This window comes from Nilaparvata lugens, chromosome 7 (genome assembly GCF_014356525.2).
Source record: "Nilaparvata lugens isolate BPH chromosome 7, ASM1435652v1, whole genome shotgun sequence".
NCBI classification, from domain to species: Eukaryota; Metazoa; Arthropoda; class Insecta; order Hemiptera; family Delphacidae; genus Nilaparvata; species Nilaparvata lugens.
The window spans coordinates 13,316,697-13,331,646 of NC_052510.1; the positions used below are offsets into that span (position 1 = coordinate 13,316,697).

The window sequence follows — 14,950 nt, forward strand, 5'->3', positions numbered from 1 at the left end:
ACCGGGCCACAGAGTATAAATAAAAATTTAGAATCAAAATAAAAAAACTAAGAAAATCGAACATAAGTACCTTCAAATACCCCTTCCACTTTTTGTATACTCTACAGCTGATTAATACTGTATTATTTGGTATTTAGCAATCGCTACAGTTCACTGACAGCACCCGCCAGTCTGGTTGGGGGAATTTGAGAATTGAGTGTCTGGTGAGTGAGTGACGTACCTTCCCCTGCCTACCCACTGCAGACCACGTGGTATCAGGGTGAGAGGGGGGGGAAGGGGCACCACAGAAGCCGGTAGTTGGTTGCTCTCTGAACTGCTCCGAGCTCTGAGTCTCTCCTCAACTCAGAAACGCGTCGGCCCGCCAACCGTTCGCATCTGATCCGAGCTCCGGAGTTCGCGCTCATCCGCTGCGAAACACGCGTCGATCGTGTTCATAAGTGTGCAGTGTTGTGACCAGTGTGTCCATATTGTGCTACAAGTGTGCTGTGTTGTGTGTTTTTCTGTGCTAAAGGTTGTTTCAAGTGTTCAATTTTCAAATTTTTACTAAATTACATTTTCTGATTGAATCCATCCTTCTCTCCTTGAAACGCCTTTGATTCTCTATTCTAACATTCAAACCATTTCTAACTTTAATTTCTGCCCATTACACTATTCAATATACAAATTATTTACCTACAATGAAACAATGGAATATCTAAAACTTTATTGAAAAGTTACATACATGTTTCATACCAATGGTATAATCTTCCAAGAATTTTCACACTGAAGATGACACCATATTATGTTGAAACATGTAAGTAACTTTTTAACGAATTCGTGACTTTTAGAAAATATTCCAATGTTTCATTATGAATGAATAAATATCACTCTATCTCACCAATAACAGTATCTGATGAGATTATCTACTATTTATAGTTATCTTTAGTGCATTTTCATTACAATTCATTACACACTATTCATTACAATAACACCATCTCATATTAATATTCTCCATACTTCTTACATTCTTTTATTTATTTCATCAACTCCTCTTGTTCATTCATGTCCTTTTATCCTTTCACTTTTTGTATTCCTCTTTTTGTTGTAGCTCCTTGAGCTCCACTCAGTTCCTTGTACTCCACTTTCATTTTTCATTCAAGTTACTTCCACTTTTGCAAAGTGTTTGGTAAAAGAATTGAATTCAAAATTTGATATTTCTATAAAGTAAATTTTTCCAATTTTCCGTCTCTACTTCATTTCCCTCATGATTTTCATTTTTCTTTTTCTTCACCACCAGCCGTCCATAATAATTATCTTCCCCATCATCATTTTATTTAACACCTTGCCTTCTAGATCTTGAACTTCCCACTCCGTTGAAATCAATTTATGTTTTTATTCTGATTTTCATTTCTCCCTTGTACACTCTACTGCTTTCAACTATGGGAATTTTTCTACTTATTCTACTCTTCATCTTACTAGCTACTCTGTCTTCAATATTAATTACATTTCTGTTTACCCTTAAAATTTGACCATTCACCCCCCAATTACATTAGTGTTCACACTGAATATTTCATGAATTGACTTATCAACCACCTATTACAAACCTTAATTTTCCACCACCCATATATGAGAGTTACAGGGACGCAGGTTCTAGATCTAGGTATCTCGGGTCTCTAGCTCTAGTTGTCTATAGGAACAAGTTACAGTCATTACTCTGTCACATTACTTACTCCCGTTACTCATTCATCCCTTCAACATACTTACCATTAGAACTCATATCTCCTTCCTATCTCATTACCTATTCTTTGATAATCACTAATTGCCATTCTATTTCTTTCTAGAAATTACAAAACTATGCCACTTATTTTGCTACAAAAACCAATAAGAACGAAAAATCATTGAGATAAATCATCAGTGCAAACAGTGAATCAACTATTTCAACAGTGATTTACTACTTTCTGAGTGTGAACCGTGGAAAACTATTCCCATCCAGTGAAACTATCCGTAGCCTGCTGGACTGTACCTGACTGAATCGTATTCCTGACAGTAGGCTACTGTGTACTCCACTGGTGGGCTTGTAACAAGCAATAGTTCCCCTTCAACTTGAATCTTCTACTCCAATTCCATGAACAAGAACAAAGTTCAACCCTCAAACTTCACGGGTTCTACTCCACTTCCTCGTAAAATTGCAACGATGCCATTGAAAACAACGGCTACCCAAAAACTGAAACAAGTGATAGTAAAATGTTGTTGGAAACAGTTGTGATAAAATTCTAATAATTTTTGTCTCAATTTTCTTAGTTTGCAACTTTGAAGAATCAAAATTGAATCTAGTGACTAACAATGCTGTTAGGACCAGTGTTACTAGCGGTGTGACAACTTCGCCAGTTCTTTTCAATTTTCTACCCTTTTGAGAAATCGAAATTGAATTCAGTGACATGTTGTTAGAACCAGTCTTACCACCGCTGTGAAAAATTCCCCACTTTGTTCTTCCAGTTTGCAACTTTGAAAAATCGAAATTGAATTCAGTGACATACAATGTTGTTAGGACCAGTGCTGTGACAAATTCTCCACTTTTGTTGTGTGGCCGAGTGAATTGTGATCGAGTAGTTGTGACCAAGGAAGGAAGGAAGGAGGGGGGAATCGATTCAACAGCGATGCGGTAAGAGCATGCCGCGCTGGCGAGCTGCCGATAGATTCGCACTGTTGCAGCTACAAGCGGTGGCACTGCTGGCAGTTGCCGCAGTCGTTGCAGTGGCCGCAGTTGCGGCGCCGCAGCCGCAGTCGCATCCGATCGCGGACGAGCAGTCGGCGCGCAGTGAGCGCTCGGCCAATCTGTCGCACATCACTGGACCGGCGCGCAAAATACGCATGTACGTGCGACACGGCTGTCTGCAGCTGCAGCCCGACGGCGCAGTCTCCTCGTCACCTGATCATATGTCGCCTTACAGTCAGTACAAATTATATAAATTCATTTGCATTTTATTTCTTAAATTATCAACTATTGTACAGTACTTCACTATTACACTATCAACTATAACATTTCAAAGTTGGTTTCAACTTTCAGATCCTTGCAGATCAAGGTGCGTACAGACTTATCCGCCAAGAACACCCGCATTCCCCTTTTCATCAGCTGATGCTTTACTTATTATATCTGAGAGACCAGAGGCAAGGAGAAGGGCTCTGCTTGGCTGCAAGCAACCAGGTGATGAATGGGATGTTAGTATAGGGAAAAACGCCTGGCTCTTGTAAAGGACACATAAGGTTTGCCTAACTAACGTACTTGGGAATACAATAAGCTCCGGTTGACGTGTGGGATTCTTTGAACCTTTGGATCCTTGAATCCGTCCCTTCAAACATAACATATAAGTATCCTACTGTTTCTGTACAAATACTCATATAGCTCAGCTGATGAGAAGGGAAATGCGCGTCTAGACGCAGCTTTAGAAACATTGGTATCAAGGAATGTAGATTAACAGATAATATTTTCATTACGTAGGCATATTCTAGATTAATATGGAAATGATGTATTCCTTGGTATCCATGTTTCTTTGAGATCAGTTGTCCACTTTTACACATAAATGAAGCTCCCCTCAAAGTTTACCTTGTCCACCAAATACCCTACTTGTCTATATTTCACCTTTGATTGAAGTACAATAAATTTCCTATTCGGCCTTGACGCTAAAATTCTTGAGCTAAAGGGAATGAATTCAATGATAAACCTTTCAACAAATTAAGCTCAACTAGTGCAAGTGATAATTGACAAGCTAGGCACCTGAGCTGTATCTCCTTTTTTCTCCTGGTATATAAATTTGAAAAATCTACGTTCTTCTCTTTGTATTGAAGGTTGAATATGAAAACCACATTAGAGAAAAATCATGGGTATTATACGATTCAGTTTACGTTCTGTGTAAGGATTTTTCATGATTATTGGGTTACTAGGTCACAGGTGTGGAATTTTCATCGAATTAACATGACTACGTATAATTTGTAGACCTATTTAAAACTGCCATATTAGCATTATTAAAATTGAAAACGCACTGTAGTATACCTGTTAAATTAAAATTGTTTAATTTATTTCATAATTCAAACAAACATGGAATGCGTAGTAGTTCAACATTCTATAACAATTTTTCAACTGTAATTTCCCTATCACTGTCTGGATGTCTAGACACTACCATTCTAACAACCAGAAAGGGTTTGTTAATTGAATTAATTGTAGACCTATTATTGCGTGCAGTAGTTATTGAATATTAAACAAGGATATAATAGTATTTGGAAATTGTTGATAATGAACAGTCGAAATAACCGTAGCGTCACATCTGAAATGGAACGTTATAAATCAACCGATTTCATGGAAGTATGATTGAAAATGAATTGTTGGGAAAGCAAAGTCTATCGCCAACCGCCTACACACTTTCAAGAAAAAATGTTCTATTTAAACTTATTTTAAACAATGTCCAATGGGAAACAGTATTCAGTAGCCAATAACTGAGAAACGCGTGTAAAAATTCATTTTCTTTTCGTGTCAATGATCTGTCGCTAACCGAGACACGGCTGACACACTCTTTTCTATTTATTGCAGTTTGCACAAAGAAGTCGGTCAATCCAACAATTACGAATCAGAAAATAGAAATTTCCATTGTTACAACCGTTTGAAATTAAATGCTCAGAAGTATCGCTCTATATTCACTTTCATTTTATAGTTTGAAGAACCGTACAATTTATCGTACTGACCTTCAATTTTGTTGTAAATAAATACAGATTGGAAGAGAAAAGAGAATTACTTTTTTCAAATAGAAAAGCTTTGAGTAGCTAAATTGAAAAAATATTTCACTCTCCAATTATTGTATTGGTCGAAAATATCTCAAAACTTACCCTGGATGTTACTCTGAAAGACTTCAAGACGAAGGAATTTTGCTAATAACTTACCTTGAAAATAAGTAGTTTGTGCAGCTTTTTGCTATACGTATTTTTGTCTCCAATCAACCTACATATTCCATTCTATTGCAAATATACAAAGAAACTGCGATTATTGCTTAATCTTAGTATTATTACTACAGTACTAAAATAGTTTTTCCAATCACATATTCTAATTTCCTTTCGACGTATTCCCCTTATTATTTCAAATTATATCCTATATTCCTTGATATTGAAATTTGATTGGCAAGTTTAGCCGGCTGAAAATCACCAAGAACAAAAATAATTGATACTGATAATTTCCAGAAAATTGTTGAGAACAAGAAATTCAAGGTGTTTCATGTCTTTTCCATCATCTGAACTCCTCTGATTCGCGTGCTCAACATTTTATAATATTTGTTGTGTAGTTGACAAGTTGATATTGTGGTAATTATTCATATTAACAATTTATCAGTCTTTTTATTTTATTTTATCCTATTCATCTCTCATCCCTAATTCCTCCAAGTATAAAGTAGCAGATGGGGTGTCGAAACTGTATTGGAGCCAGGGTGATTCTCAAAGACCCATTTATTACGTCGTTAGGGACGATCAAATTCGACAAAAAACCATTGACGACTGTTTGGAACCATAACACAGTGGCGCCTATGACATACGACAAAAACCCTGTGTATAGTCTTGGAGATGTATCGATATTTACATTGTTAGCTTCTGGGAGAAAGTTGATGTTTGTTAACTACTACCCTAATGTTTACGTCCTCTTCTTTGAAGAGGCGGCCCTGTTACTTGCATTGATATGGATCAGCGAGTTTATAAGTACAGAGAGGGTAATATAGACCAGCTGGACCACCTATGGGGCTTCAATTTTCGGGTGAACTTGAAAATCGGAAGTTAACGCAGGAGTAGTTGTTCTGAGGACCAGGAATGTGTCAAAAAAATGGTGTCAAAAGTGTTTCTAGTTTGAGTTTCTTTTCACGTTTTAAAATTTTTAATTATTATAATACAGTATTTTTCAGTTATTAGTGATGATTTAGTGAAGTATTCTTATTAAATTTGGTTTTCAACTTTCCTAAATTCTAAATTTCTAGTTTATACATATTTTGGACTCAAAATTGGACAAAAATCGTGAAGTGTTAACATAACCTATTTTTTGGAAAATTTCTATCTAAATTTGGTAAAGGAACAGTTTTGGGCTTTAAGCCTGTTGTTCCTTTCCCGATCATTCATAGTTGAGAATGACATTGTAGCCAATGTATCAATGTATAAATGTATAAATGCATTTTTCATCAATTGGAGTTCCTTCCTAACAGTTTTCTCACTTTCCAGTTGTAAAAAATATTGTTTCAAATCAAAGTACTCAGCAATATATGTAGTTACTTTCTATCACTTTTCTCGATTTCCACTTCCCAGTTGTCAAAAAATAGTTTTAAAGTTGCTAGCAGTGCCCGAATCTTTCAATTATGGCGTGACACATAAATATGAAACAAGAAATTCAGAATTAACTCTGGAAAACTTGAGATGAATCAGGATAGGATTTATCTATGGAATTTTCAAAGAAACTTGTTCATGTTATCAATTGGAAGTCTTCTAACAAACTAATTACATTGGAGCAATTTGGAAGAAGTGAATTGAGAATTGAATGCGGGAAGACAAACAATTCATGAATCAACATTTTAATGGGGATGCTTTATTTGAGTATTTGAATAATATTGTATTTTTTATTCATAACTGAAAATCAGTTTGCAGAGAAATAAAAATACCTAGAACTAAGGCATATTAAGGAAGAATGATTGAAGGTATACTTTACAACATGGTTAATATTATTAGTTTAATACAATCTGCAAAAATTTACAAAATAAACTCAACTTGTACAAAATGTTCATCAAATTCAGTTATGTCAGGCTGTTTATTAGGAAAACCCTGTACATATTGGCCTATGAAATGCATTAATGGACTTAATTACTGCAATATCTATAACATAACAATATAGTACCCTTATTATGTTATAAATAAACACATGTAGCCCTAAATACATACATTTAAAATACATTTAATATACTGTAATATCATGTCTTATGCATACATCTCGAAACATACTCGTAGTTAAATATGCATAAACTGCATAGACTGTAAAATATTCCTGTTACTTCTATGACTGCAATTACTCATCTCTATGCATTCAATTATTCTGCTACTATTACTAAGCAGCCAGTGAAATAATCTTCGGAATTATTATTGGCAGGCGTCAAATCGTAGCGGACGTCAATGCATCAATTTAACGGCGTCACGGCCAGTTAGTGGAGATCAGTGAACGATATAATTGCAACTATATCTATATATATGTGCATCTATAACAGCTAGATACAGTACCCGGTCTGACTAGAGAGAGTACCACACTCCACTGCACTGCTCCTCAAAGGTCAACTACTCTGCTCTGAACCAAAGCATTCGCTATCGCTAAATAGACATCATATCAGGCGCTTCCCTGTCATTGAAACAATATTTCAATAAAACACAACCAAGTCTCATTCCAATTAAAATAGCAGCCGCTTTATTTAAAGATACTGCCCATGAAAGAGTGTTATATTTATAAATCGGTGTGATTAAAATATGTTTGGAAAGTGAAAGTTTTGGCCAAAGATCAGTGATGTATCTCTGGTTCAAAGTTCCTCGAATATCCGAAAATGTTCAAGGAAAATTGAATATTTCTCATATAGATATAATTTGTCAACTCCAAATTATTACATCTTGTCAACTCCAAATAACCATATAATTATATACCTCAACTCCAAATCTTTTGACTTGGTCTAAATGGACTTGTGAATATTGCAACAGTATTGAAATGAGGCCTACACCGTTCTCAGCTGTTCCAATGCTTCATCAATGCTAAATTAAGCTTCATCAATTCGAACATAATAAGTTGATTGATAAAAGTACTTGAGGACATTTTTTCTCTAGAAAATTCCCAAGAGTAAAAATCTGGTGTGGCGCACTCACACAACTTTCCTTGCCGTTATGAAAATTGATCAACTAACGCTAGTGTTCACGCGCATCTCAAGTCTACTATTCAAAGATCTAAGCCAGCTGGTGACAGGACAATAATGCTGCAGAAACATGAAGTCTGCCAATACCTACTATTACTTAGTAAGTAATAGTAGGTATTGAGTCTGCTATCTCTTCATAGTGAATGATTTAATAGAATCAACACTTGCCAACAGTTTGCAAATTGAATAATCTTATTTTCTCGAACTTATTTTCAATTTTAGGTGATAATGTTACTAAACATTAATTGTAGAGATTTTTATGCTCAATCTTTTCCACTTGAAATTTTTCGTTCAAATTGTAACTGAAGCCTGATAAATGGGAATATAAAATCAAACTTTTCATAGATGGGGCGGAGCTCCTGAAACTTTTACAGATATGGGACTTGTGGCAATTGATAGAACTTATCAATGACTTTTCTAGGTATGAATTTGATCAAAATCGTTGGAGCCGTTTTCGAGAAAATCGCGAAAAACCCTGTTTTTGACAAAATTTTCGCCATTTTAGCCGCCATATTGAATTGCATTTGATCGAAAATGTTCGTGTCAGATCCTTATAGTGTAAGGACCTTAAGTTCCAAATTTCAAGGCATTCCGTTAATTGGGAGATGAGATATCCTGTACACAGACGCACATACACTCATATATACACACACACACACACACACACACACACACACACACACACACACACACACATACATACATACATACATACATACATACAGACCAATACCCAAAAACCACTTTTTTGGACTCAGGGGACCTTGAAACGTATAGAAATTCAGAAATTGGGGTACCATAATTTTTTTCGGAAAGGAATACTTTCCTTACCTATGGTAATAGGCAAGGAAAGTAAAAATATATTTAAACTTTTCCAGATTCTCAATAAATAACTTACAAACTAGCCTACAACAAATTTACTGATCATTTAAACAACAGGACATCAATAGCCACGCAAGATTCTTCTTTAAAATGTTCTAAACAGTCCATGAAGGGAAAATTGATCAAAATCAATTCGAATGAAGTACAGCTAACAGCTGTTAGACCATTCCTTCTCAATAACTTAACAAGGAAAAGTAGAAAAACTTTTGATTTGTTGCAGTTTGTTCGAATACGCATCATATGTAGACCAGTCAATACAAAATAAATTATGAATATTATTTATTTAATTAATAATATATATTCAGGCGGTGGGACCTTCCCGCAAGGGACTCCCCACCAACAAAAGCCATACGAATTTATTTTTCAATTTTATGAATATTATGAACTGTTCACAACCAAGAGCTCTCGAACTCGAACCCACATTAAAATCAGGATCTACTTAGAAGACACACCCCAAAGACTCATTCCAAGAAGCCGTATCATGGTACAGCAACTTTCATCCATTCTGTCTGATTGTACAAGATCACTTAGAGTGAATCATTCATCCTTGCATTCACCGATACACAAGTGAATAATGCATTTTGCAGTACTCATCAGACAGAAAGGAACTCCCGAAGAATAATAATTCATTTCAGCGTACAAAGTATGTAGTACGAACCACTCTAATAAGTAAACCAGATGTGGTATGTACCGGTATACCGTACTATGTACATGTGAATAAGTAGATATACTTAGTGTAACATGTTGCTACCACAATGGGTGAACAAACGCATACTTGTACCGCAAATCAGTGTTATTACAGGCATTTGGACGTGAATTATCATTATCGAGCCTAGTAATGTAATCGGTCTTGTAGTAATCGAATAAAGTGGCCTAAGCACGAATACAGCCCTGTCTAGACTAAACAAGCTACCTCGCTCTTCAAATTCCGCTCCTGCTCCTTTCTCTCTTTTCAACATTATTTGTGGTCTCTCTTTCTCACTCTTTTTCTCTTTCACACTTTGGTCTTCCACCACAGACTCTTTTCAGTCTTCTCTCTCTCTCTCTCCCTCAAGCTCGCACCTTTTTTCTGGTTCATAAAATTTCATCTTCCTTACTTCCTCACTGTGAAAAACAGGATACAGAGATGGTCTGGAAATCCTCTAGGTATTTGCCGAATTTTGAATGAATTTACTCAGCAACATACATTTTTGTTTTCATTTTCTACCAGATTACTCTCAAAATTGATGAAAAATTCAGCATTAGCTCGAACTAAAAGAAACTGAAAATAAGTACAAGTGTTGGATGAACTCACAACAAAGTTCAAGCTATGTTACAGCACTCTACATGAAATTCAGATGAACCGTATGATCCAATGTACCTAGAATACATTGTATTCTATTTACCTTGGTATGACCTATTGAATGAGGAATTGATGCAGGATCATGTCATTATTGTCAACATTCAAACTCTGCAAATTATGAGTGATGCATAGCAAGAATTCGCTGCAACCCATATTATTATTTATCAGTTGTTAGCCCTTTCTAACAAGAAAATCCAATTCATTGTCAACTTGACACTCCAATAAAATACTTCTTGAATTGTGAACTTAGGTAGACATTTTCAAAGTTCACCGATTTCGGAACGTAATTGTTTGTTCAAAAGAGAAAAGACTACATCAGATAACTCAAAACTAGAAATCCAATTTATGACACAATCAATATCTTCAATCGAAATAGCCTACTGTATCAATTTATAACAATGAAATGAGTTTTCGTGAAGAGTTTGATTGAAAAAATGTCACCTCGAATGCAGTTCATAGTAAGCTGCAAATAACGGACCGAGTAACTAACACCAATGGCGTGAAAGTTGGCAAAAAAGAGAGGAAAAAAGAGCGCCGTCTTGTGAAAGAGACAATCTACAACCTGTTAACTTATAACTGGCTGATAAAATACTGGCTTCTTTTTAACGGGCCACCCTCTGACTTATTTCTCCATCACATGCAACCATTCTCTTTTATAGGAAGTTCAAGATAAAGTATAATTCCAATGATGGAGGCTCAAATCCACTTAATCATTAAATTTACTAGAAAAAGTTGGAGAATTATAGAATTTATTCTTTGCCAAAATTTTTTAACGTTATGAAGAGAAGTCAAAAATTATTCTCGATTGATTCAATTTCAATGAAACAATAGAATGATTTTTTGCAAAATGGTTTGATTGAGAAAATGTCAACTCGAATGCAGTCTACAGTGCGCTGCAAGTTATTTCAAGTTCAATACGAAATTTTCAAAGCCCTCAAAAATGATAAATCCAATTTAATAAATGATCAAATAAACTTCAAATCGAATGTACTATTTTCCCACATTTTGGTCACACAGTCCAACCCATAAGAGCAAGCGCCCCTGGTGTCAGGCTGATGAAGCTCCTCTTCAGGAGTGAAATGCATTCCTCAATATTCCAACAAAAGTAAGTGTTTTTTCAAATATTTACAATTTACACAGTGTCAGAACTACAACAAAGTTAATTTCAAGTAGTCTAAATTAAAAATTCTCAATTATACTTGTATTACAAAAAATTAATCATGACAAAATGAGAGAAACATTGTTATAGATTCCAGTACTGACCTACGACTCCAATCCCTGGAAACCATCTAAACTATTCTTGTTTCTGTGTAAATTATACTTCTTGAATGCTGTGTCATTGTAATTGGAATCTCCGATACGGAATCTAATTGTTAGGCACACACTTAATTTATCTTGAAATAAGAAGTAACTTAGCACATAATTTGTGGTAATCAATTGCTTTCACAGCTTCGCTTTCCTCATGTCTCAATTAGTGCTGAAGTGTTGAGATTTTATAAACTTTTCCTGGAGCGATTTACAACCTGTTCCATGTTGCACGTGAAGTAATGTGAGGTAGGTCAGTGCGCTTCCTCTGCTCGGCTCACTTCATAGCAACTGCCAACTGCCAAGTTCATCAAGGTTCAAGGATGAATTGATTGAAATCTCTCTCTACTGTGTTGCTGTAATGCTCACATTCCAGTGCAAAATTATATTACAATCTGAATACTTGATGATGAAGTGATTTTATATGAGAATGTATGGCTGTTTGAAATGGGAATAGCAACAAGAGATTGAAGTAAATTTGAATTTCAAGTTACATTATTTTAGAGCGATGGTTGGAGACTATGGTGGCTTGGTGGGGAAAGCATTTTTGATATTCTCTTCTAAATTGCTTGTTTTTAATTAAGTTTTCTTGATAATTGGTTCTAATGTAATTTTGTGAGATAGTATTGAGTCAATATTATGGATAAACATGAAACTTAGAGGGAGAAAGCAATGAAAAAATAGAACCAAATGATTCCAGAATAAGAAAGTACGGTAGTATAGAAAATCTGGAGGTGAATAAGAGTAACGTGATTATAGGATAGATCTGGTGGTAACGATGAACCATCATTATAATTATTACAATACTAGAATTGAAAATAATTAAATTTCTACTCTAACTATAACATTGTACTAGCTGTTCTAGAACAGATTGAATTTTCACTATTGTCATTTTATAAAAAAATACAATGATGTCAGTGAGGCATATAATTAAATGATGAATTGTAATTAACATTTTTCATATTTTATTAATTAATTAATTCATTCATTAAAAGAGCCACAAATCATAAACTAATATGATTGGAAGAGTATAACAGGCTGAGCCCAAAACTGTATCCATCCCAACTTTTTATAAAGATCCCAAAACAATATGGTGATGTATTCATTTTTCTTTAATGTTGAGTGCAATTTCTCTCCAAAATAACATACCCACATTCTCATAAAAAACAAAGACAAAATTCTTTCCGTATATCAATACTACATCACACAACGTATAAACTTAAAAAACATTTGACTCGACATTAAAGTCATAGTCATTAACTTACAGTTAGTTATTTCTCAGACGAAGATTCCCCGTTAATCAGGACTTTTTTCGGTACTACAGTCAGGTGGCAAGAAAACATGAATGTGGATTTATGAACAATGTTGAATTGACCGCCAAAAATGATGTCAGAGAACAGAATGGTGATAGGTATACGGAATGATGATCTTGTTATACTTTCCTCTGTTATTATTTCGTTTGGTATTTATTCACTCCCTTTCCAACATCATCAAAATGATCATCCACCAAAATCTCTCTCTCATTCCAAATTCTCTTAACACTTATTAACTTTTCCTATTCTGTTTCTCTTCACATATCCCTTTTTCTCTGAAGATACAGGTCTGATATGCTTAGAAGTTTCTCTTCATCAGACGTGGTTACCATTTTTTCAACCCCTAATATTTCCTCAGTTTCTTTCACTCTTTCATATTCTTAGTCAGCCCTACCTCAGTCTCTAGTGTTTCTGTATCCTTCCTATCCTCTTTATCCCTCTTCCTCCACGTTATATCCTTTCTGTTCCTCCTCCTTTCCCCTGAGGAGGGTCGCCTCCTTCCTTTCTTGCTTCTACTCTTCCACCTCATCTACCTCCTCTTCCTCTATCCTTTCTCAACCGCCTCATCCTCCTTCTTAGTTGTCTTCTTCATAACTTTCATCTTCCTTAGCTTCCTCCTACTCCTCTTCTTCTTCTTCTTCTCCATTTCTCGCTTCTCCACTCTTCCTTCCTCCTTCTACTCCTCTCACTTCTTATTTTTCATACTCTTCCTACGCCCCTCCTCTTCTTCTTCTTTTCTTGTATCTCCACTTCCGCCTCCTTCTTAATCACTTTCTCCTTCTATTCCTCCTCATTCTCCTCCTTAGTTGTCTTCTTTACAACTTTCATCTTTCTTAGCTTCCTCCTTCTACTGCTCCTTCTCTTCCTCTTCTTCTTCTTCCTTTCATGCTTCTCCACTTTTCCTACCTCCTTCATAATTTTCTCCTTCTACTCATCTCCCCCCTCCACCATCTCCTCCTCTTCTCTTCTTGTTTCTCCACTTCCTCCTTCTTCTTCATCTCTTCCTCCTTCTATTCCTCATCCTTCTCCTCTTCTTTGTTTTTCCTGAGCCTCTCTTTCTTTTCAACTTCGTCTAATACTCATTCCCTCATCATTCAGAGTACAATAAACGTTCATTAGTACTCGGTAACCGATCCGAAGCTCTGACAAGAATTTGCGAGACCCTCTCCACTCCACCTCTCAATTTCAAAAGAGGTCTCCTCTCTCGAAATTATCGGGACCAGTCCGTCATGAATGCGGTCGTCGAAATCCGAGTCGACCGATTAAAATTAACAAAAAACAACTGAACAAAATGACTGAAATTTTAATTTGCACCAGTCGCAGGTAGCTTCTTGCTTCTTGCTTCAGCTAACGATAACGTGTTCTTGATTACGACCCAGCAGTCGTAAAACGTCTCAATGGTCGCTTTAAACAACGACTTCAGACATTGGACAGCAGTCCTGGTTGCCTTTTTACTCCATTTTCAGCTCTTAAATAAACTTTTTCTCGTCTACATTTAGCTTCGAGTTTAATTTGTAGACTGCTATTTTAGCGGAACCCATCCATTGATCAGCCTTACAAGGAGGCGCGTCCAGATACCATCTGTAATTGCATGTAGGAAGCTGAAGTTGAACTATCATTTGTATCAGTTCATGACTTCACATAGCATTAATTTTTATGCATGGAATATGTAAATGGTGTTTGTATGCCTCTTATTAGTATCACAGATAGACTATGGTTAACAAATGTATTACGTACATTTGCTACTTCTGGAAGTAATACTTTTATGATAATGTATGCCAGCTCTATTTTTCTACTCAGCTTCAAAATTAACTAGAGAACTCTCTTTAAATACAGTAGAAAAACGAAATGGGGTTCCCTAAGTATCTTGATTAACTAACAAATGAACAAAAGAGAAAATCATTATTGTATGATTAATGTAATACAAACTCATTGGTTTCGTTGAGAAACGCCATTATTCCACCTAGCCTTATCAATGTTTACAAATAATGTTTCAATATTGATTTAATTGTTGAAGATTATAATTCAAACTTTCACTTGGAACCAAATAATCCTGACTCTATTTCGCTCTAAAGTACATAATTATTGAAATTAACCTATTAATATTCACAAAGCCCCGAATTATATTTTCAATTAAAAGTAATAAAATTGGCAATTTCATTTGTATT

At 35.5% G+C, this 14,950-nt stretch overlaps 1 protein-coding gene across 1 annotated transcript in view; it reads left to right on the forward strand.

Annotated features, from left to right (window-relative positions):
- Window positions 1-317: 317 nt before the first annotated feature.
- LOC111054517 overlaps window positions 318-14,950 on the forward strand; it is a 101,498-nt gene continuing 86,865 nt past the window's right edge. The window contains exons 1-2 of the mRNA XM_022341561.2: window positions 318-511; window positions 1,821-2,929. Of these exons, the coding sequence (XP_022197253.2) occupies window positions 2,650-2,929 (280 nt within the window). The 5' untranslated portion in view covers window positions 318-511; window positions 1,821-2,649. The remainder of the gene's footprint in view (window positions 512-1,820; window positions 2,930-14,950) is intronic.